Source organism: Sycon ciliatum, chromosome 2 (assembly GCF_964019385.1).
Source record: "Sycon ciliatum chromosome 2, ocSycCili1.1, whole genome shotgun sequence".
Taxonomy (NCBI): Eukaryota; Metazoa; Porifera; class Calcarea; order Leucosolenida; family Sycettidae; genus Sycon; species Sycon ciliatum.
In genome coordinates this window covers 37,164,536-37,181,471 of record NC_088644.1, presented here as the reverse complement: position 1 = coordinate 37,181,471, position 16,936 = coordinate 37,164,536, and the positions used below count along the sequence as shown (strand labels likewise).

The 16,936-nt window shown below is 45.8% G+C and overlaps 2 protein-coding genes across 2 annotated transcripts; both read left to right on the top strand.

Annotated features, from left to right (window-relative positions):
• The first annotated feature begins 3,264 nt into the window (after positions 1–3,264).
• Positions 3,265–9,109, top strand: LOC135809918 (monocarboxylate transporter 12-B-like). The gene is made up of 4 exons (XM_065323367.1): positions 3,265–3,794; positions 5,709–6,403; positions 6,988–7,357; positions 8,593–9,109. Exons 1-4 carry the CDS (start codon positions 3,500–3,502, stop codon positions 8,796–8,798), a joined length of 1,566 nt encoding a protein of 521 aa, XP_065179439.1. The 5' UTR covers positions 3,265–3,499; the 3' UTR covers positions 8,799–9,109.
• A 2,883-nt stretch (positions 9,110–11,992) lies between these two features.
• LOC135810560 (MFS-type transporter SLC18B1-like) lies at positions 11,993–13,441 on the top strand. Its single transcript, XM_065324051.1, has one exon. It carries the CDS (start codon positions 11,993–11,995, stop codon positions 13,439–13,441), a length of 1,449 nt encoding a protein of 482 aa, XP_065180123.1.
• Positions 13,442–16,936: the final 3,495 nt, after the last annotated feature.

Here is a 16,936-nt window from a genome sequence, read left to right as displayed (position 1 = left end):
ATGTACATTGACATGTACATGAATAGCAGATTACATGAGTGTATCGATCCCCTCTGCCATGCTTGTGGTCCAAACACAGGCGGCATGCATGATGATTGTGTGACTTGCGGCCCAGCTTATTGCACACCAGGGAGTCGTCAAAATACTTATTTGACGACTCCCTGTTGACACATGTAGTACATGTCACAATGTACATGACATGTGTGTGAGCTGACACTGCGTACTGCTGCTGAGTTACATTTTCCGGTTTTCTGGGTTAACCCGGTTTGCATTAAATTTGTATTGCATTTTCAAAAAAAAATTGTTGTTCCTTTTTTTTTTGAACTCTGGCTGTACTGTGAAATACATGCGCGCGGGGGACGCGAAACAGATAAAAAACGGTGTGGCCTAAAAGTACAAAAGAAAACAAGAAAACAGTGGAAAGAAAGGAACAGGGAGGAAACAAAGCTCAGCCAAGAAAGGAACAGGGAGGAAAACAAAGCTCAGCCAATTTTAAAAGGTGAGATAAGCCGGAAATAATTATTACATTGTTTAGCTAAACACGCGTGAGTGCTGCAGGAAAACGCAATTCAGTACAAACAACTTGGCGAAACTGAGACATGCTGTGGCAGTGGTGGGCGAGGCTTGATCATGTTGATGGCTTGAGCCAGTCAGAATAGGAATGAAACAAAGGGGATTTTGTAAACTGGACAGTGCGAGCTGCAGGTAGCGAGACTTGTGCCCTTGTTGAACGGCTCCGCACAAACCAGTCATAGGGAAAGAGATGCCTTGGTACTTTCTCGAGTTTTATCTTTTGTTGCTGTGGAGACTGCGTCGAATAGAAAGGGGGCAAACATGAGCGAGAACATAGACGGTTGTGCAGAGGATCGGAGAACTTGTTAGTGTATGCACTTGTTCTGACTGATTCTCTCATGATAATGACATTACAACTCCGCGGTACATGTGGACGTTGTGCGGACGTCCTGCTGCACGAAGAGCGTGCGCAGCGAGGGAGTGGCTCCTTGCTCGGACACCTTTGGCCCGTTTGTGTTTTTGGTTTTGAACTGGTCTCAACTCATGGTACATGTAGTTTTGTTTTGTTTTGTTTTGTTTTGTTTTGTTTATGTTAGTTTCCACAATAATCATGATAATGTATTTCAACTAAAGTACTTAGTAACTTACTCCAAGAAGCCGGTGTGCGTTGGTGTACAGTGTCAGGGGGTGCACTGGTTTTCCCACAGCGTGGTGCCGAAACCCGGGAGATCCAATCTACGTAGAATCTACAACCCGGCCCACATCGGCACAGTGTGTCATACGTACATGTACATTGTACTGATGATTGTAATACAATAATAAAAATTCCATAGTAGTGACATGACAAGTACATGTACAATCAAGAGTCCATAACCCCCCAGAGTGTGCAACTCGTGATCCTTCTCAGCACAAATCAGTGCCGCAACGAAATCCAAACTTCATACGTCATGTAGTGAGTAGCTATGACGAAATGGGAAGTTTGGCCCGGACCTACTTCGCCCGTTTGCCCAATTATTATTTGGGGTCTTTCTTTACGAATCCACGGCCAGGTATTGTACGTAACACGCCTGGAAAGGCTCAAGTTCACAAAGAATTATTTTAGAGTTGTCGAACAGTTTTCTCTTTTGAGTGTCTCTCCGATAAGAGAAGAACAATGGCCACTGTTGAACCTAAAGCAAAGCGCTCCCCATTGTCGCCGGAGTGCAGTGTGCAGTGCCAAAATGGGACTGAGGAGCAGGTTGAAGCACATCTACTTCGAAATCGATCGGGTCTTCATGCCGTGTGCCAAGAGCTATTTCCATCAAATCTTGTAAATCTATATCCATGCCTATTCTTGCTATCCCGGAGTCACGAACTCTCCCAATACAGTACAAGCTTTTCAGACAACGAGCAGAGAAACTCTCTTCAAATAAAAAAATTCTGTGACTGTGAAATCAAAGCCGTTCTGCGCTGACACTGCATAGCCCGTGGAGCAAACGTTTTACGTGACACTTCCGTGGCTTGCTTCAAAGCAACCTTCAACTTGGAACCCCCGCTACATGTACCAGATATGCACATGGCCCCATCCGCCCATGCTTGCCCGGGGACCGGATGACGCAATGTTTGGATTTCGTTGCGCCAGACCCCAACCTGGAGTTGCACACTCTGGGGGGTTATGGACTCTTGGTACAATGTATACTGTATACGTATCTAATATTGACTGAGTACGAGGTACGGAAATAAAAGCCGAGGTCTTTTACGAGGTTTTTATTTCCTATACTGACCAAGTACGAAGTCAATATTAGATTTATCACAACAAACAGTCCGTATTTCAAATTCCAGAACGATAATCTCATGAATCCCGGTTTTATGATTGCACAACCGTTGCACCACCACCTACTCATGCAGTGACAATGCTGCACTAGGCACCGTTCAACTGCGCAACCCCTAAGCAGTCAAATATAAGCAGTCAATAATAGCCCTAAGGAGTGAAATATGCAGGAATATTTGACTGCTTAGGTATGGCAAAAATCTATGCGAGTCAATACTAAGGGACTGGTGATAATGTATAGTAGTGAGAGAGTGAGCTCTGGACTCTGGCCAGTCTGGAGTCCGGTGAGAGCACTCGGAGCAGAGAGTTCAGTGGCTACAATGAGGCACGTGACTTCGGAAGTAGGTAGTAAGATTACTAAGAATAGTTCGGACAGGCCGGCCACGCCAGTTTAGTTTCAGAAGGACACGCTTTTATTTGCTACTACTACTACAGTTGAACATCGATTATCCGCACATCGACTATCCGACCATTCAATTATCCGTAACAGTTTTTTTGGGCGCACGTGCCGTAGAGTACGCACTGTGCATGTAGTGAGCCATTCAAAAAATACGAAATTTTTGAAAAGTAAAAAGTAAAAAGGTCGTGCGGCTAGTAATAACCACTGAAAGTGTGTGAGTGACAGTTTTTTCTTATCCGGAACATTTGCCTTATCTGAACACCGCCTGACAGTTGTCTGCCCAGAGCCGGCAGAGGTGGTCGGATAATCGATGTTCAACTGTACTCACTACTACTACTAGTACTACTACGGTGCATGCTAGCGCTGTGAACACTAATAATAATAAAACCTGTTCTAGCAGTAGCATCCTGGAAGCCTACTAGTACTAGTAGTAGTACTAGTAGTAGTACTAAGTACAATATACATGACTGTACCGGTAATACTAGCGATAGCGGCAAGAGGGGAGAAAAGGACAGGTGTTATCATTGTCAATTTGCGGCGGATTGCGGTGTCTTTGTTTCAGGGCTGAGGCGATGGCAAAGATAGCGGTGTGTGGAGACGTGTGCGAAAAGTTGTTCTCTCCGAAACCGCGATACGGTATAAATAACACCAATCGAGTAGTGGAGGCGAAGGGCAATGGATTACCACAATATTTACTGTGCTGCGAGTAACAGGTGCACGCGGGGTGAGATATAAATTCTCTTCTACTAGTAAACGGCAGCGTTTGAGCAAACAGCATGGAAGCTGAAATTTTGAAACGTGGTTGGAAGGAGGCTTGTCGGAAATTTCTCCTGTTCGTGTCGCTATGCTGCTTGTACTGCGTGAGCTTCAGCAGCGATCTGACGAGCAGCGTTTCCTATGCCGAGCTATTGCTTGACCCGTGTCCATCAGGAAGCCGGGGGCAGCAGAACGGCAGTGGAGAGGCAGTAACGGACACAGTAACTGTCATACCGTTGGCTAGTCTTACTCCATCTCAATCAACAGTGACCGATTCAGCATGTGGAGGTTTCGGATCTAGTGCATCCAGCACAGGTCAGTAGCCCAGATAATGTACAATGTAGATAAATACACATTTCTCTGAGGATTTTGTTGAGCGTACTGGGTGTGCATTGATTCATTACACAGAAATGCAGTTCAGAAATACTTCAGTCCAGGAATATGGGAACACTGCTAAATTGTTGAGTTCGTTTGGTCTTCTTGGACACGAAGACCGTTACATGAGTGAGAGGTGGCCATGTTGAGTATCATGGCTTCCTTTAAAGGGGAAGTTAAGGCAAAAATTAAAATTTCACCAGTTGTAGTCTTCGGGGTGCTGAGTCGAATGGTCTTGGTCCGAGAAAGCTGAGACACTCCCTTCCTACTTGAATCCCAATCGAACTCGCGCACTTCCACCGAAACTGGGTGACTGCGCCCTACTAGATGGGGATTTGTATGCAAAATGTCACTAAAAGCGCCATTTCGTTCTTATAAAAGCACGGATGACCGCGATTGGCCCATATGTTGTAGTCTTTTGGACGCTGAGTCGACTGGTTTTGGTCCGAAAAGCCTGCGATGCAGAGTTCCTCCTTTATTCCCAATCGAACATGGTTGAACAAGTGGTCACGTGCTCCTGGGTGCCCAAATCACCTGGTCACCACGCCAGCAGGCGACAACTTTCACACCAAGGTTCAACTCGAGTTCAACTCGAGTGACAGGACTGCACCCAAAAAAGGTCAAAAAGGTTAGTAAGTTGTACCCTGCAGGCACGGTGACCAGGTGACTGGTGTACGCAGGAGCACGTGACCGCTTGTTCAACCATGTTCGATTGGGAATAAAGGAGGAACGCTGCATCGCAGCCTTTTCGGACCAAAACCAGTCGACTCGGCGTCCAAAAGACTACAACATATGGGCCAATCGCGGTCATCCATACTGTTATAAGAACGAAATGGCACTTTTAGTGACATTTTGCATACAAATCCCCATCTAGTAGGGCGCAGTCACCCAGTTTCGGTGGAAGTGCGCGAGTTTGATTGGGATTCAAGTAGGAAAGAAGCGTCTCAGCTTTCTCGGACCAAGACCATTCGACTCAGCACCCCGAAGACTACAACTGGTGAAATTTTAATTTTTGCCTTAACTTCCCCTTTAAGCTGAACTCTTCAGTTGAAAAAAAAACGGGTCCGAAAATCTAAGAGGCCATCCAACATTACCAATAGTGTTTTCAAAACGAAAGGTTTTCGTTTGGGGTTGGCTGGGTTTTAGGAGATTCGTTTTGAATATAATTTTTGAATGCACTTGGCGCTCGCCCAGCTACTTCTGGGTGCCGAAATTTGGCGTCAATATTTTCTTGAAATTATTTTAGCTGAGGAAAAGGTGGGCGGGCGGGTGCTAACAAATACTGAAACCTTTCGTTTTGTAAACAACCGGTAACCCTCGAGCCCCTAAAGTGAAAATAGGCTTTGGTTAGAAATCAGGCTATTTAATCCTGTAAGAAGCAGATTTTTTAGCAAAATGAACACGATATAATCACGATGTCCTCTGTCCCAAAACTATTTGTTCCAAGGAAATACTTCAAGTCCCGGGAATGTAGAGCTGAAGGCCATCAATCAACCTGGAATTTTTCCTTGCACGTACATTTGATACAGAAGGAAACCGTGCTAAATCTTAAAAAAAAAACTGAAATTAGAACCAGCCTCGCAGCTCGATTTGGTAGACATTTTGATCTTGAAACTCCGAGCCTGGTGGATGTGGTATACAATGCTGGTCTGTTCAAATTATCTCTCTTCTTGTGTGTATGTGTGTGTGTGCGTGTGTGTGTGTGCGTGCGCGCATGTGTGTGTGTGTGTGTGTGTGTGTGTGCGCGTGCGCACGTGTGTGTGTGTGTGTGTGTGTGTGTGTGTGTGAGTGTTTGTGTGTGCGCGCGCGTGTGTATGTGTTTATTTTCATGTGTGTGGATGTGTTACTATGCAGCATGGGTGGCATCTATCTACACTTGCGTGCGTGTTGGCACATGCTGGTTGGATGGTATCACATTCGAAGTGCTCGGAGCCCGGAAATCAGCTTTCCTGGGCTTGCTGTTATTCACCATTGGAAGCTTGGGAAGCTCGTTTGCCAATGAATTGTATATATTGTACATCACACGTGGCTTGATCTCCGGACTTGGCGGTGGTTTACTGTTCACGTTGCCTGTAGCAGTCATTGATATTGTTTTCTCAAGTCACAAGTGTCTGCTCATGGCATTTGCATCTAGCACGAGTGGAATTGGTGTAGTATACCTTGCACTGGCTGGTCGGTCAGCTATCCAGTATGGTGGCTGGCAGTGGTACTATCGCGTACTGGGTTTCACCAGCATTGCTACAATGCTGACAGTGATCATATTACCTGGTAAGCTATCATCAGATGGATACAAACAAACCAGAACGAGTCAGTCAAGCTCTGCAACCGGATCCAGTAGTTCCGAAGGGAAAGAGACGAAGGACCTGAGCACCATAGGATCTACATTATCTGAAACATCCAGACCATGTGGCACGCTGCAGGGTCTTGCGAAGAAGACAAAGCTATCGTTTATCCGTGGTATATCGCTGTATCGCAACTTTAACTTCATCTTGCTAGTCATCGTCTACTTCTTACTTTCGCTGATGTTCTTTGTCCCTATTGTGACAGCGGTGAGTGGTAAAATGGAAAGTGAAAATATGTACATGTAACCTGTGTGGAGAGAAATTAATTATGCCAATAAAAAGGATCAGCTGCGCACTCATTCTATACGAACATCAAGGGAAAGGTAGTGGGTAAGGTTCCAAGAACGTTTCTGAGAAAATATTCATGGAACCTTACCCGCCACCTTAGCCTTGATGTTTGTATAGAATAAGTGCACAGTTGATCCTTTTTATTGCCAGAATGAAAATGTATCAGACCATTCTTATCTCAGAGATACGTTTCCGAAGAATAATTCTTAGTGAACTTTCTAAAAATCCACACAAACCTCAATGCTACCATTTAGAACAGGCGCGTGCGCCGGTGCCCTTCAAAGGGGGGGGGGGGCTGCCCCGGGAAAATTCTCAAAAAATGAAGCAAAATCCTGCATTTTGAGCGAAAAAGGGGGGGGGGGGGGGTTCCGGGCACCCAGGAACCCATACGGGGCACGCGCCTGTAAGAATGTATAAAATCCCAACACTCTCACAAACCATGGAACTTCGTTATATTCTGACTTATGCCTTGTGTGTCATCTGTTTTCTTGCACCGTTTGTAGAGACATCGGTCCCAGCACATAGGTAGCAGCAATGACGAAAGCTTCCTTCAGGTTATACTAGTTGGAGCTGGTTGGTTGGGTGGCGGCCTGTCAGCTGGCCTGACTGTGCAATACTTGCCAGTGTCGCCCATCCTGATGCAGGGTGTGATAAGCACCGCGGTCGGCCTTTCTTGCTGCCTCAGTGCCCTGGTGAACACGGTGGACGGCTTCCGCTACTTCATCACTCTCTATGGCTTCCTTATAAGTGCGGTGAATGCTCTCGGCCCACTCGCGCTTCTAGAGATCGTCAAAAAGGAAGAGGTGCCACATGCCGTCGGTCAAATGCTACTGCCTGCGGCCATTTCTGTATTATGTGGTCCACCTGCTGCAGGTGAGAGGTGTGCATTGAAAACGCAGATGTGCAGCAAGCCTGAGGCTTGAAATGAAAGAAAAAGTTAGGCAGATATTACTATAAATATTGGACATTCCTGGTGAGATGATGAGTCCGATTGGCGTCTGTTATATTCGGAATACTATGTTAAGCATTTCCAATTGTGGAACTGGGTTCAAGAATTGAATTTTTAGCAAAATTAATGTTAGGAAAGTTCAACCAAAAAAATTTCAGAAGTCAAAATATGTTTCCGGCTTCTGAGTTCCATACCCACTGGTGACACAAGTACAATGCGAACTGTCAAAAGATCCAAATATGGAAAATCTGTAAGATCTGATGTAGAACTATGATGCCAGATGTGTTGGTGGTGGTGGGGGGTGCATTTTATACCGGATGTGGTTTGTATTGATTTGTTATCCCATTGTTAAAATTAGGGATGAACAACTACAGTCAACTTTGCTTATAACGACACTCGGCGGGACATCAGAAAAGTGTCCTTATTCGCGAAGTGTCGTTATACCCGAAGTCTCATTCTATGTATTACAGTTGGATGGGACTTTGCTTTGGGCATGGAAATTCTGTCGTTATATATGGGACTTTGCTTTGGGCATGGAAATTCTGTCGTTATATCCGCAGTCGTTATTAGTGAAGTTGACTGTATACCAGTTCTTCTCTCACCCACTTGAAAGATATTTGCTGGAGTCACAGTTTGAGTACATTAGAGAGCCATTGATAGTCTCTGTGACAAGCCGCTAGAACTAGGATTGAGAGAAAATATTTCCAGTCAATTGACCCTGGCTGGTATTAGAAGACCACCTGCAGATGGGAACGCAGTTGTAAAGTCCAATGAGTGGTCGGCTTAGGCAGGTTTCACTGTTTTTACGAAATCAACCGTATTTCTAGCTTAGAACAAGTATTTTGAGTAGAGATTGAAGTCAGTTTCAGCATCTCGTATCCGATTTGTAGGGCTGGGCGACCAATAAAATACTCGAATCCAACTTTTACCCCTATGAGCAAGGACTTAGGCTGATATGATGGGGATTGCAAAAGCAAGTAAGTTTTCTGTATGCATGACAACAAGGTGTGTGTGTGTGTGTATGTGTGTGTGTGCGTGTGTGTGTGTGTGTGCATGTGTGTGTGTGTGTCTGTGTATGCGTGTGCGCGCGTGTGTGTGTGTGTGTGTGTGTGTGTGTGTGTGTGTGTGTGTGTGTGTGTGTTGATGTGATATCCTGCAGGCTGGCTATACGATATCAGTGGGAGCTATGTACTACCCGCAGCGATTGGCGGCGGAATTATGGTTTCTTCCGGACTTTGTGAGCTGTACCTTTTTGCACGTGTGCAGAGACAGAAGCGCAACAAGTCCAACAACACGATAGCTTGCCCAGGGCCTGCTCATATGGCCGTGGAAAGCAGTGCAGTGGCAGAAACCATGGTGTGCTAAGTTAAGCATGGACCATCAACCGACTACACTCTCATAGTACAGTGTAGTGTCTTTCTTCGTTTACTAATTCAATCATCTGTGTTCTTCACTATTCATCATCTGCATTCAGGAGTGCTTTTTGTGTTGTTAATTTTATTTTTGATCGTGAATTTGGTACTTTCAATAATTATTTCAGAATGTGTTTTGTTGTGGGGAGTGCTCAGTATCCTTCATTATCACTCCCTTAGTATTGACTCACATAGATTTTTGCCATACCTAAGCAGTCAAATATTCCTGCATAATTCACTCCTTAGCCGAGGCTTAGGGCTGTATTGACTGCTTCTATTTGACTGCTTAGGGGTTGCGCAGTTGAACGGTGCCTAGGGCAGCATTGTCACTGCATGAGTAGGTGGTGGTGCAACGGTCTGTCCCCGGGGAAAATTGCAATTCCGCGGCCGCGTTTTTTCCGCGTTTTTTGCGATTTTTTAAAAGACCGCGTTTTCCGCGATTTTCCCGCGTTTTTTGAACTTTTTTGTTGCACTACACGTACACACAGTGCACTGTTCGGTCAGCAACGTCTCATCGTGGCGGCTTTTTACTCAAATATGACGAGTGCTTACACCAGAGACTTGTAACTGATTGATTTCACTACATACTCACTGAAAATTGCCGCACATCAATATTATTCACCGCATATTTACCGCAAATTCACCGCAAATTATGCCATATTATGCCGCGTTTTTCCCCGCGTTTTTTGCGATTTTTTTCCGCAATTTTCCCCGGGGACAGAACGGTTGTGCAATCATAAAACCGGGATTCATGAGGAATTTGATTTGAAATACCGACTGTTGGTCGTGATAAATCTAGTATTGACTTCGTACTTGGTCAGTATAGGAAATAAAAACCTCGTAAAAGACCTCGGCTTCGCCCCGGTCTTTTACTCGGCTTTTATTTTCTATATTGACCTCGTACTCAGTCACTATTAGATACATATTGCAGACTTATCTGATCTCAGGGAGATATGTACATGTGTATTGTAGTTGTAATTGTGGGAGACTACATTGTAAACATTAACTCTGACTCTAACTCTAAACTGACATAAAGAAGGTTCTAACTGGTATCTCTAACTGGCCTTTCTAACTGGCCTTTCTAACTGTAGTTTCTAACTGAACTGTAGAGAATTGTGAACAGCAGCTTTTATAGGGTGAGGAATTGTTAGTGTAAGTAAGCTAGCCTATAGCCAGGGGATACGTAGAGTAGAAGAAGAAAGGTCACAGTAAGATGTGTGGGCCACAGTCATTGCACAAGGAATGCCATTTGATTCTATGCAGAAGAAGGAGCTGAATAACAGTGTGGGCAATGGGCGTAAAAGAGGTGGTTGAAAGTGCAGCAAAAGGTCTAGACTAATATTTCTAAGGTCAATATGAAACATTGAACGCAGTGAGACTAGTTACTATCCATGCCATGGATCTGCAAGCACGGTACAGAGTTGCAAGTGCGGGGTACGGGTGCGGTGTAACACGCGTGACCAATACATACCATTGAAAGGGATTCACGCTGCAGCTGTGTGATCACCAGCGTGCCAACGCTACATAATCAGGGCTTGAAAGTGATGACGTCAAAACGGCCAGGGAGTAGTAAGTTGACATCAGATTTCTATTTTTGGATCCACTAAGGTGTGACTTTGCTATTGCCTAAGTATGTGGGTGCATAGCAACCCACTCATGTCGCATGCAGGTGTGACTTTTATTTCGCCACCAGTTGTAACCCCGCCCCCAGTAGCCAAATCAGTCAGTTTCACTGGTTACATCACCTTGCTGAGAGTAAGACCGCTTGAAATGTGCTTGGATCCATACAAAAACTGGATCCAAGTGGATCCAATTTTTGAATTTTTGAAATTGTTGCTATGCTGTGACGTAGCACTTTCAAGCCCTCATAAGCAACGATCAGATCATGATTGTGGGTGCTTATGTGAGAGAGTTTCCGGAAGAGTTTGGGCGTCTGTTTTTGATTGGTATAGTGTAGGCCTAGTGACAGTAGTAGTGTAGTGCAATGGTGAACTATAGATTGCGGCGCGTGTTTCTGAGCAGTACTACTTGGTGTGCATGCATGATCTAGTACAATAGTAAGCTAGCTGCACAGTAGTAGTCTACCACTTCTGCGCCGGATGCCATGATCGTTGAGCGAAATATCTTTTTCATATGGCGCGGAGAGTCTTTGATGCAAAATGCACGGCACATCCCATCAAAATCCCGCATAGGACACCGCGACCGTAGTAACCACACTACTGTAAATATACAAAATTTCGGCGCTGCAAAATTTCGGCACCTCACAATTTGTGACATTTCGGCGGCGATTTATTTTCGGCGTGGGGTAGAGGGCATGGTATAGTGCAACAGATGCTGTGAAAAATTTCATCGGCGTTTTAATTTAGGCGTTTTGGGTCGGTGCCGAATATAGCCGAAATTAAATAGCTGCCGAAAATTTGTATATTTACAGTACCTTGTTGCTGCTTACCTAACTAGTTACTTAGTAAGTAGGTACATGTATGCTGTTGACCTATTGTGTGTGTGTGTGTGTGTGTGGTTTTTTAGAACTACATGTAGTACTTTTGTGGAACACTTGGTGTAATGATTATGTGTATTTTGCCCACTATGGTACTTGAAGTTGTGCTGAATCTAAGTGCTACTGCTAGTGCTAGTACAATGTATACATGTACTGTACTGTATACAATCATGTAGATCTACATGTACCAAGAGTACTTCAAATACTGGCGGAGTAGATCTACGTGTCACCTGATCAGGCGTTGAACGAAGAGATCTAGAGTCTACGATCCGATCGAGTGATCATCATGCGTGCCTCATATTATTAAATTAATAACAATATTATTTATTAACTGGTTTGAGGGAAAGAGACAATATTATTAATTTTATTATTGTGTCAAGTAACTGCAACATCCGTAATGATGTAGGATGTACAGTGGAATCACCGAAATCAACAATCGAAGCGCCAATACCGGTACAGTAATCAGTCCCGACTTCATAATTAGACACGTAGCAAATTTTAAATTTTCATTCGCGTTTCGTGGAGTTCGCATCCTGGGCATGGGAGAGGAAATGAACAAGATCATCGTTTAGATGAGACTACTTCCTGATCTTAGTTATTGGCACGCGGACGGCGCCACCGTCATAACCTGGTGAAGCGGAGTAATTCCCATGAACACTGGTGATGTTGACCAGCAGGGTGCAGGTGGCGGGGTACTTTACTGCAGCGACGGGGATCAGGATTTGTTCTCCGGCAACGCTGTTACCGGTACGCGGGATGAGGCTGCTGCTGTCGGTGACTGTAAGAAACCGTATCTTGTGTGCGGCTACATCGCTGCAACTAATTTCTTCATAGCAGCGGCGGTTACCCTGATGGTGCCGATCATGGCCTTGGAGGCCGAGTTGAAGAATCCAGATGCTAGCAGCTCTAAGGGTAAGAGCGTATCTAAACATGCTTCCGTGGGGCTTGTGTTCAGCATTGCCAAGTTCACCCAGGTCCTTGTTGCGCCAGTCCTCTCATCGGAATTAGGCAACATCGGCAGCAAGTATCTTCTAGTCCTGAGTACCATGGCTGTTGCAGGCTGCTTGGTACTGTTCGGATTCATCGCATACGTGGATGACTGGATTCAATTTCTACTACTGAGCTATTCTATACGGATTGCACAAGGGCTGTTCGACATTGCCAACTTAATTGCTGGCTACGCCATTCTCGCAGTTGTGCTAGCCGACAAGCCGGCTTTTGCGAATGGATTGTTTTTTGCTTCCAATGGCTTTGGCTATGCATTTGGTCCATTTCTTGGAAGTACTTTGTACAGCTTTGGAGGGTTTACCATGACGTTTGTTGTTGGTGGTGCTACGCTATTTCTAGTAGCAATAATATTGCTTCTAGTTATGCCGACTGTTGATCAGGTGGCGGAAAGGCAAGCAGCAGGTATGCCCATGCGTAGTAATATAAGCACGCTGGAGCTGTTGACAGTTCCCTGGCTGTGGGCAATACTCCTCATGCTATTCCTTGGGAATTTCGTGTTGGGAGCCGTGGAGCCTACACTGTCCTTGTACTTCATCAGATACTTACACACCTCAACTACCATCAGTGGTCTAGCCTTGCTTCTTTTTGGCGTTCTATTTTCAGGGTTGACGCCATTGCTGGGACACATTGTTGACCTTGGCTATGTCAGTATCGAAGCCGCTCAGCTAATCGGCCTGGTATCATGCGGTCTGGCATATCAGCTTGTGGGTCCCGCTCTGTTTCTCGGCTGGCCACGCTCTTTGGCGCTCAGCTTTGTGTCCATGGCGTTCTTTGCACTTGGAATGGCTGCACTGCTCACAGTCGCTGTCCCGGACATGACTCGTACCTGGTCCGAGCGCGGCTTCGGCTCACCATTCGACCTGCGCTATGTCGTGTCAGGCCTGAGTCGCCCTGCCATGGCTCTGGGCTATGGAGCTGGCTCGATCGTTGGCAGTAGTGTTGTAGCTGCTGTTGGCTTCCAAAACGGCATGTCTGTGATCGGTGGGGTGTACTTTGCAGTCGGGCTGATCGTAGTGGCCCGCTGCCTCCAAAAATATATTGTGCTGTACCGTATGTCGCGTGTGAGGAAACGATTGCCAGCTAAGGACTGATGAAACATATGCAGTATGGTGATTAGCAGTTGAAACTGTCCACAAGCACTATATTAACTAGTGGAGCCCGAGTTGCCAGTAAACTATATACAGTACAGGCTGTGTTGTGTAAATCATGATAGCTTCTAACACAATGGATCATTGACGTACTTGCGAAATTTCAATTTTCCCCATGTAAAATGTAAAACAGGACAGGGACATATGGATACTAATTTAGAGTAACTACATGTGCATGCGTAATAATGATAACACTTGTACTAGTAATTATATGTACATAGACAGAATGTGCAACGACTACAGTCCATTTCAAAACTATAGACGCGTACCTAGGCAAAAACCATTATGCCAGCATCTATACCACATAAAATCTGTGATCACTTTGTGCATAATTTTTTCCAAATTCGGCGTCTGTTATCCAATCGTTTAGAAACTATAATATATTATGAGAGTAATTGTGGAGCGGTCCTGAGCAATATTCCGAAAACTATTCTAAAAAAGGTCCAGCCAAATTTGAAATATTTCAAAAACCCTACGCGTCTATAGTTTTGAAATGGACTGTAGTCACAAAACTGTAGTACTCAGACATTCAACTACTTGACACCCACAGTACATTATGTACTTCAGTAGCTCCAATACATCTCTGAAGTTCCTATCCATTTTTGGCTCAACATCTGAGTTTGAAATAGACCACTTGAAATTCTAAAATAGTTGTTGAAATAATTACGTATTCACTGGTTTGAGGGAAAGATGCAAACGGGAAAATTCTGAAGAAAACGTTGACTGTCACCACCGGGACTCGAACCAAGCACCTTCGCTTGAGGCCAGCGATGCTCCAACCACTGAGGCATGGTGTAGCCGTCATCCCAGCAGAGACCGTTCAATAGGGGTAAGCGGATGATTCCGGCATAATCTTTGGCATATTTAGGTCCTTTTTGAGGAGCATAAAACGGCATCCGAAAAACAAGGGCAGATGCCCGGTGAGGCTGCTATACACATCTGCGAAGGATCATACATAGCGCTTCTTGTCGATTTGGAATAATATTTTAGCAGCCACTATAGGACATCTCCCAAAAGTTCAGCGTTTGTTTGTGAATTTGGCCTTCCTCTTGCATTATTATTGTCTTGCACTTCCACAAAGCTCCCAGTCCACACCATGACAATGGTCTGAGTCCTTTTTTCATGACGACAAGCAGAGTAAGGTAGATATAAGTCAGGTCTGCCAGGTGGACCTTAAAGGGGAAGTTAAGGCAAAAATTAAAATTTCACCAGTTGTAGTCTTCGGGGTGCTGAGTCGAATGGTCGTGGTCCGAGGAAGCTGAGACGCTCCCTTCCTACTTGAATCCCAATCGAACTCGCGCACTTCCACCGAAACTGGGTGACTGCGCCCTACTAGATGGGGATTTGTATGCAAAATGTCACTAAAAGCGCCATTTCGTTCTTATAAAAGCACGGATGACCGCGATTGGCCCATATGTTGTAGTCTTTTGGACGCTGAGTCGACTGGTTTTGGTCCGAAAAGGCTGCGATGCGGCGTTCCTCCTTTATTCCCAATCGAACATGGTTGAACAAGCGGTCACGTGCTCCTGCGTACACCAGTCACCTGGTCACCGTGCCTGCAGGGTACAACTTACTAGCCTGTTTGACCTTTTTTGGGTGCAGTCCTGTCACTCGAGTTGAACTCGAGTTGAACCTTGGTGTGAAAGTTGTCACCTGCTGGCGTGGTGACCAGGTGATTTGGGCACCCAGGACCACGTGACCGCTTCTTCAACCATGTTCGATTAGGAATAAAGGAGGAACGCTGCATCGCAGCCTTTTCGGACCAAAACCAGTCGACTCAGCGTCCTAAAGGCTACAACATATGGGTCAATCGCGGTCATCCGTGCTTTTATAAGAACGAAATGGCGCTTTTAGTGACATTTTGCATACAAATCCCCATCTAGTAGGGCGCAGTCACCCAGTTTCGGTGGAAGTGCGCGAGTTCGATTGGGATTCAAGTAGGAAGGGAGCGTCTCAGCTTCCTCGGACCAAGACCATTCGACTCAGCACCCCGAAGACTACAACTGGTGAAATTTTAATTTTTGCCTTAACTTCCCCTTTAAGGGCCGCCTGGACATTGCGTAGTAACTGTGAAGAGTTCTGCTGAGCGGGAAAAGATACTGGACGCAGGAATCCGGATTTCCGGTAAGCAGGTGCTCTGCGAGATTTCCGGGGTGGACTTAACCCATCTGCATGTGTTTGGGTGCCCTGTCGGGCTTCAAAACAGTAAATTGTGTGCTGCGCTGGGCCGAATTGTTGGGTCGCCTCAACAGAAAAAAGTACTTCGAAGTATTGTTTGAGGGATTGGAAATATGTACTGGCACCCGTGTTCTCAGCCTGGTCCTCCGATCACCAGTTCCATCTACGGTTACCGTAGGTCAGTTGAAACTGCGAGTATGGCACCGGTGCACCGTGGCCAACAGCAAACATGTTGGCGCTGCAACAACAGTGGCCACGAGGCTAAAGCATGTCCCAACCGTGGGGCACATGCACAGTCTACAGCTTCCCGGCCTCCACAAACGCAGCACCGCAACACAACCGGTAGGAGTACAAACCCTCCCAGCGTCAGTACAGCCACTAATACGGGTACGGTGACTATCCAGCCCGCAGAAGCCGCTGTAGAGCCAGCTGTCGTCAGTGTGGAGACAGGTGCAGCTAGCAACACAGGGCTGAACACTGCCTCAGTCAACAGCTATCGCCAGGCACTTTTAGCCAATGGGACCAGCGCTGGCACCACTGATACCAGTAACCATGTGCCGGCTTTCAGCCAATCTGGAGACAAAGAAAAGAGCAGCGGGACAACCCCCTCTCCTGATGACGATGGCTTCAGACTTGCAGCAGGCAAACACACCTTCTCCGCCACTGTCCTTTCGGGACGCACTGAGCCACCTGCCTCTGCCTTGAACGACCCGCAAATTGCGTGGGCTCAGGAGTGTTCAAACCGTGAGCGCAAGAAGCTGGCAGAGAGAGTTGAAGCTGCCCGCAGAGGAAGCCACTAGCGCAATGAAGGTAATTACGGTCCGTCAGTGTTAACTATGAGCAGTATTTGTTACCTTTCTTTCTTTTAATACTTACTGCACTTGCTCTTAATCCCCGTGCTGATCCCTTTTTGCCTCGTGCTGCTATGCAGCCTCCCGCTTCCCTTTTTCCGGTGAGCACCCAGGACACCCAGGACACCCGAACTATTAAGCTAGGTTTTTTGAATGTCTGTAGCTTGCGCTACAAAGTAGATGAAGTAACAGCACTCCTCCAGGTGCAGGACTTTGATATTTTTGGATTGGCTGAAACCTGGCTAGACAGCACTATTGGTGACGGAGAAGTAGCCATTCCTGGATACAACCTCACAAGGACAGACAGCGTGGGTAGACGAGGAGGAGGTACGTGTATATATTACAAATCTTCTTTGCCAATCCGACCTTGTCCCGAACTGTCTTTGAACGGCCTAGAAGCTGTCTGGAT

Bases quoted from the DNA above. Each gene is read 5' to 3' on its own strand.
- LOC135810560 (XM_065324051.1), top strand. From the start codon at position 11,993: ATGAACACTGGTGATGTTGACCAGCAGGGTGCAGGTGGCGGGGTACTT.
- LOC135809918 (XM_065323367.1), top strand. From the start codon at position 3,500: ATGGAAGCTGAAATTTTGAAACGTGGTTGGAAGGAGGCTTGTCGGAAA. The intron at 3,795-5,708 runs GTCAGTAGCCCA...GTTACTATGCAG, and splicing joins ATCTAGTGCATCCAGCACAG to CATGGGTGGCATCTATCTAC. The intron at 7,358-8,592 runs GTGAGAGGTGTG...GATATCCTGCAG, and splicing joins ATGTGGTCCACCTGCTGCAG to GCTGGCTATACGATATCAGT.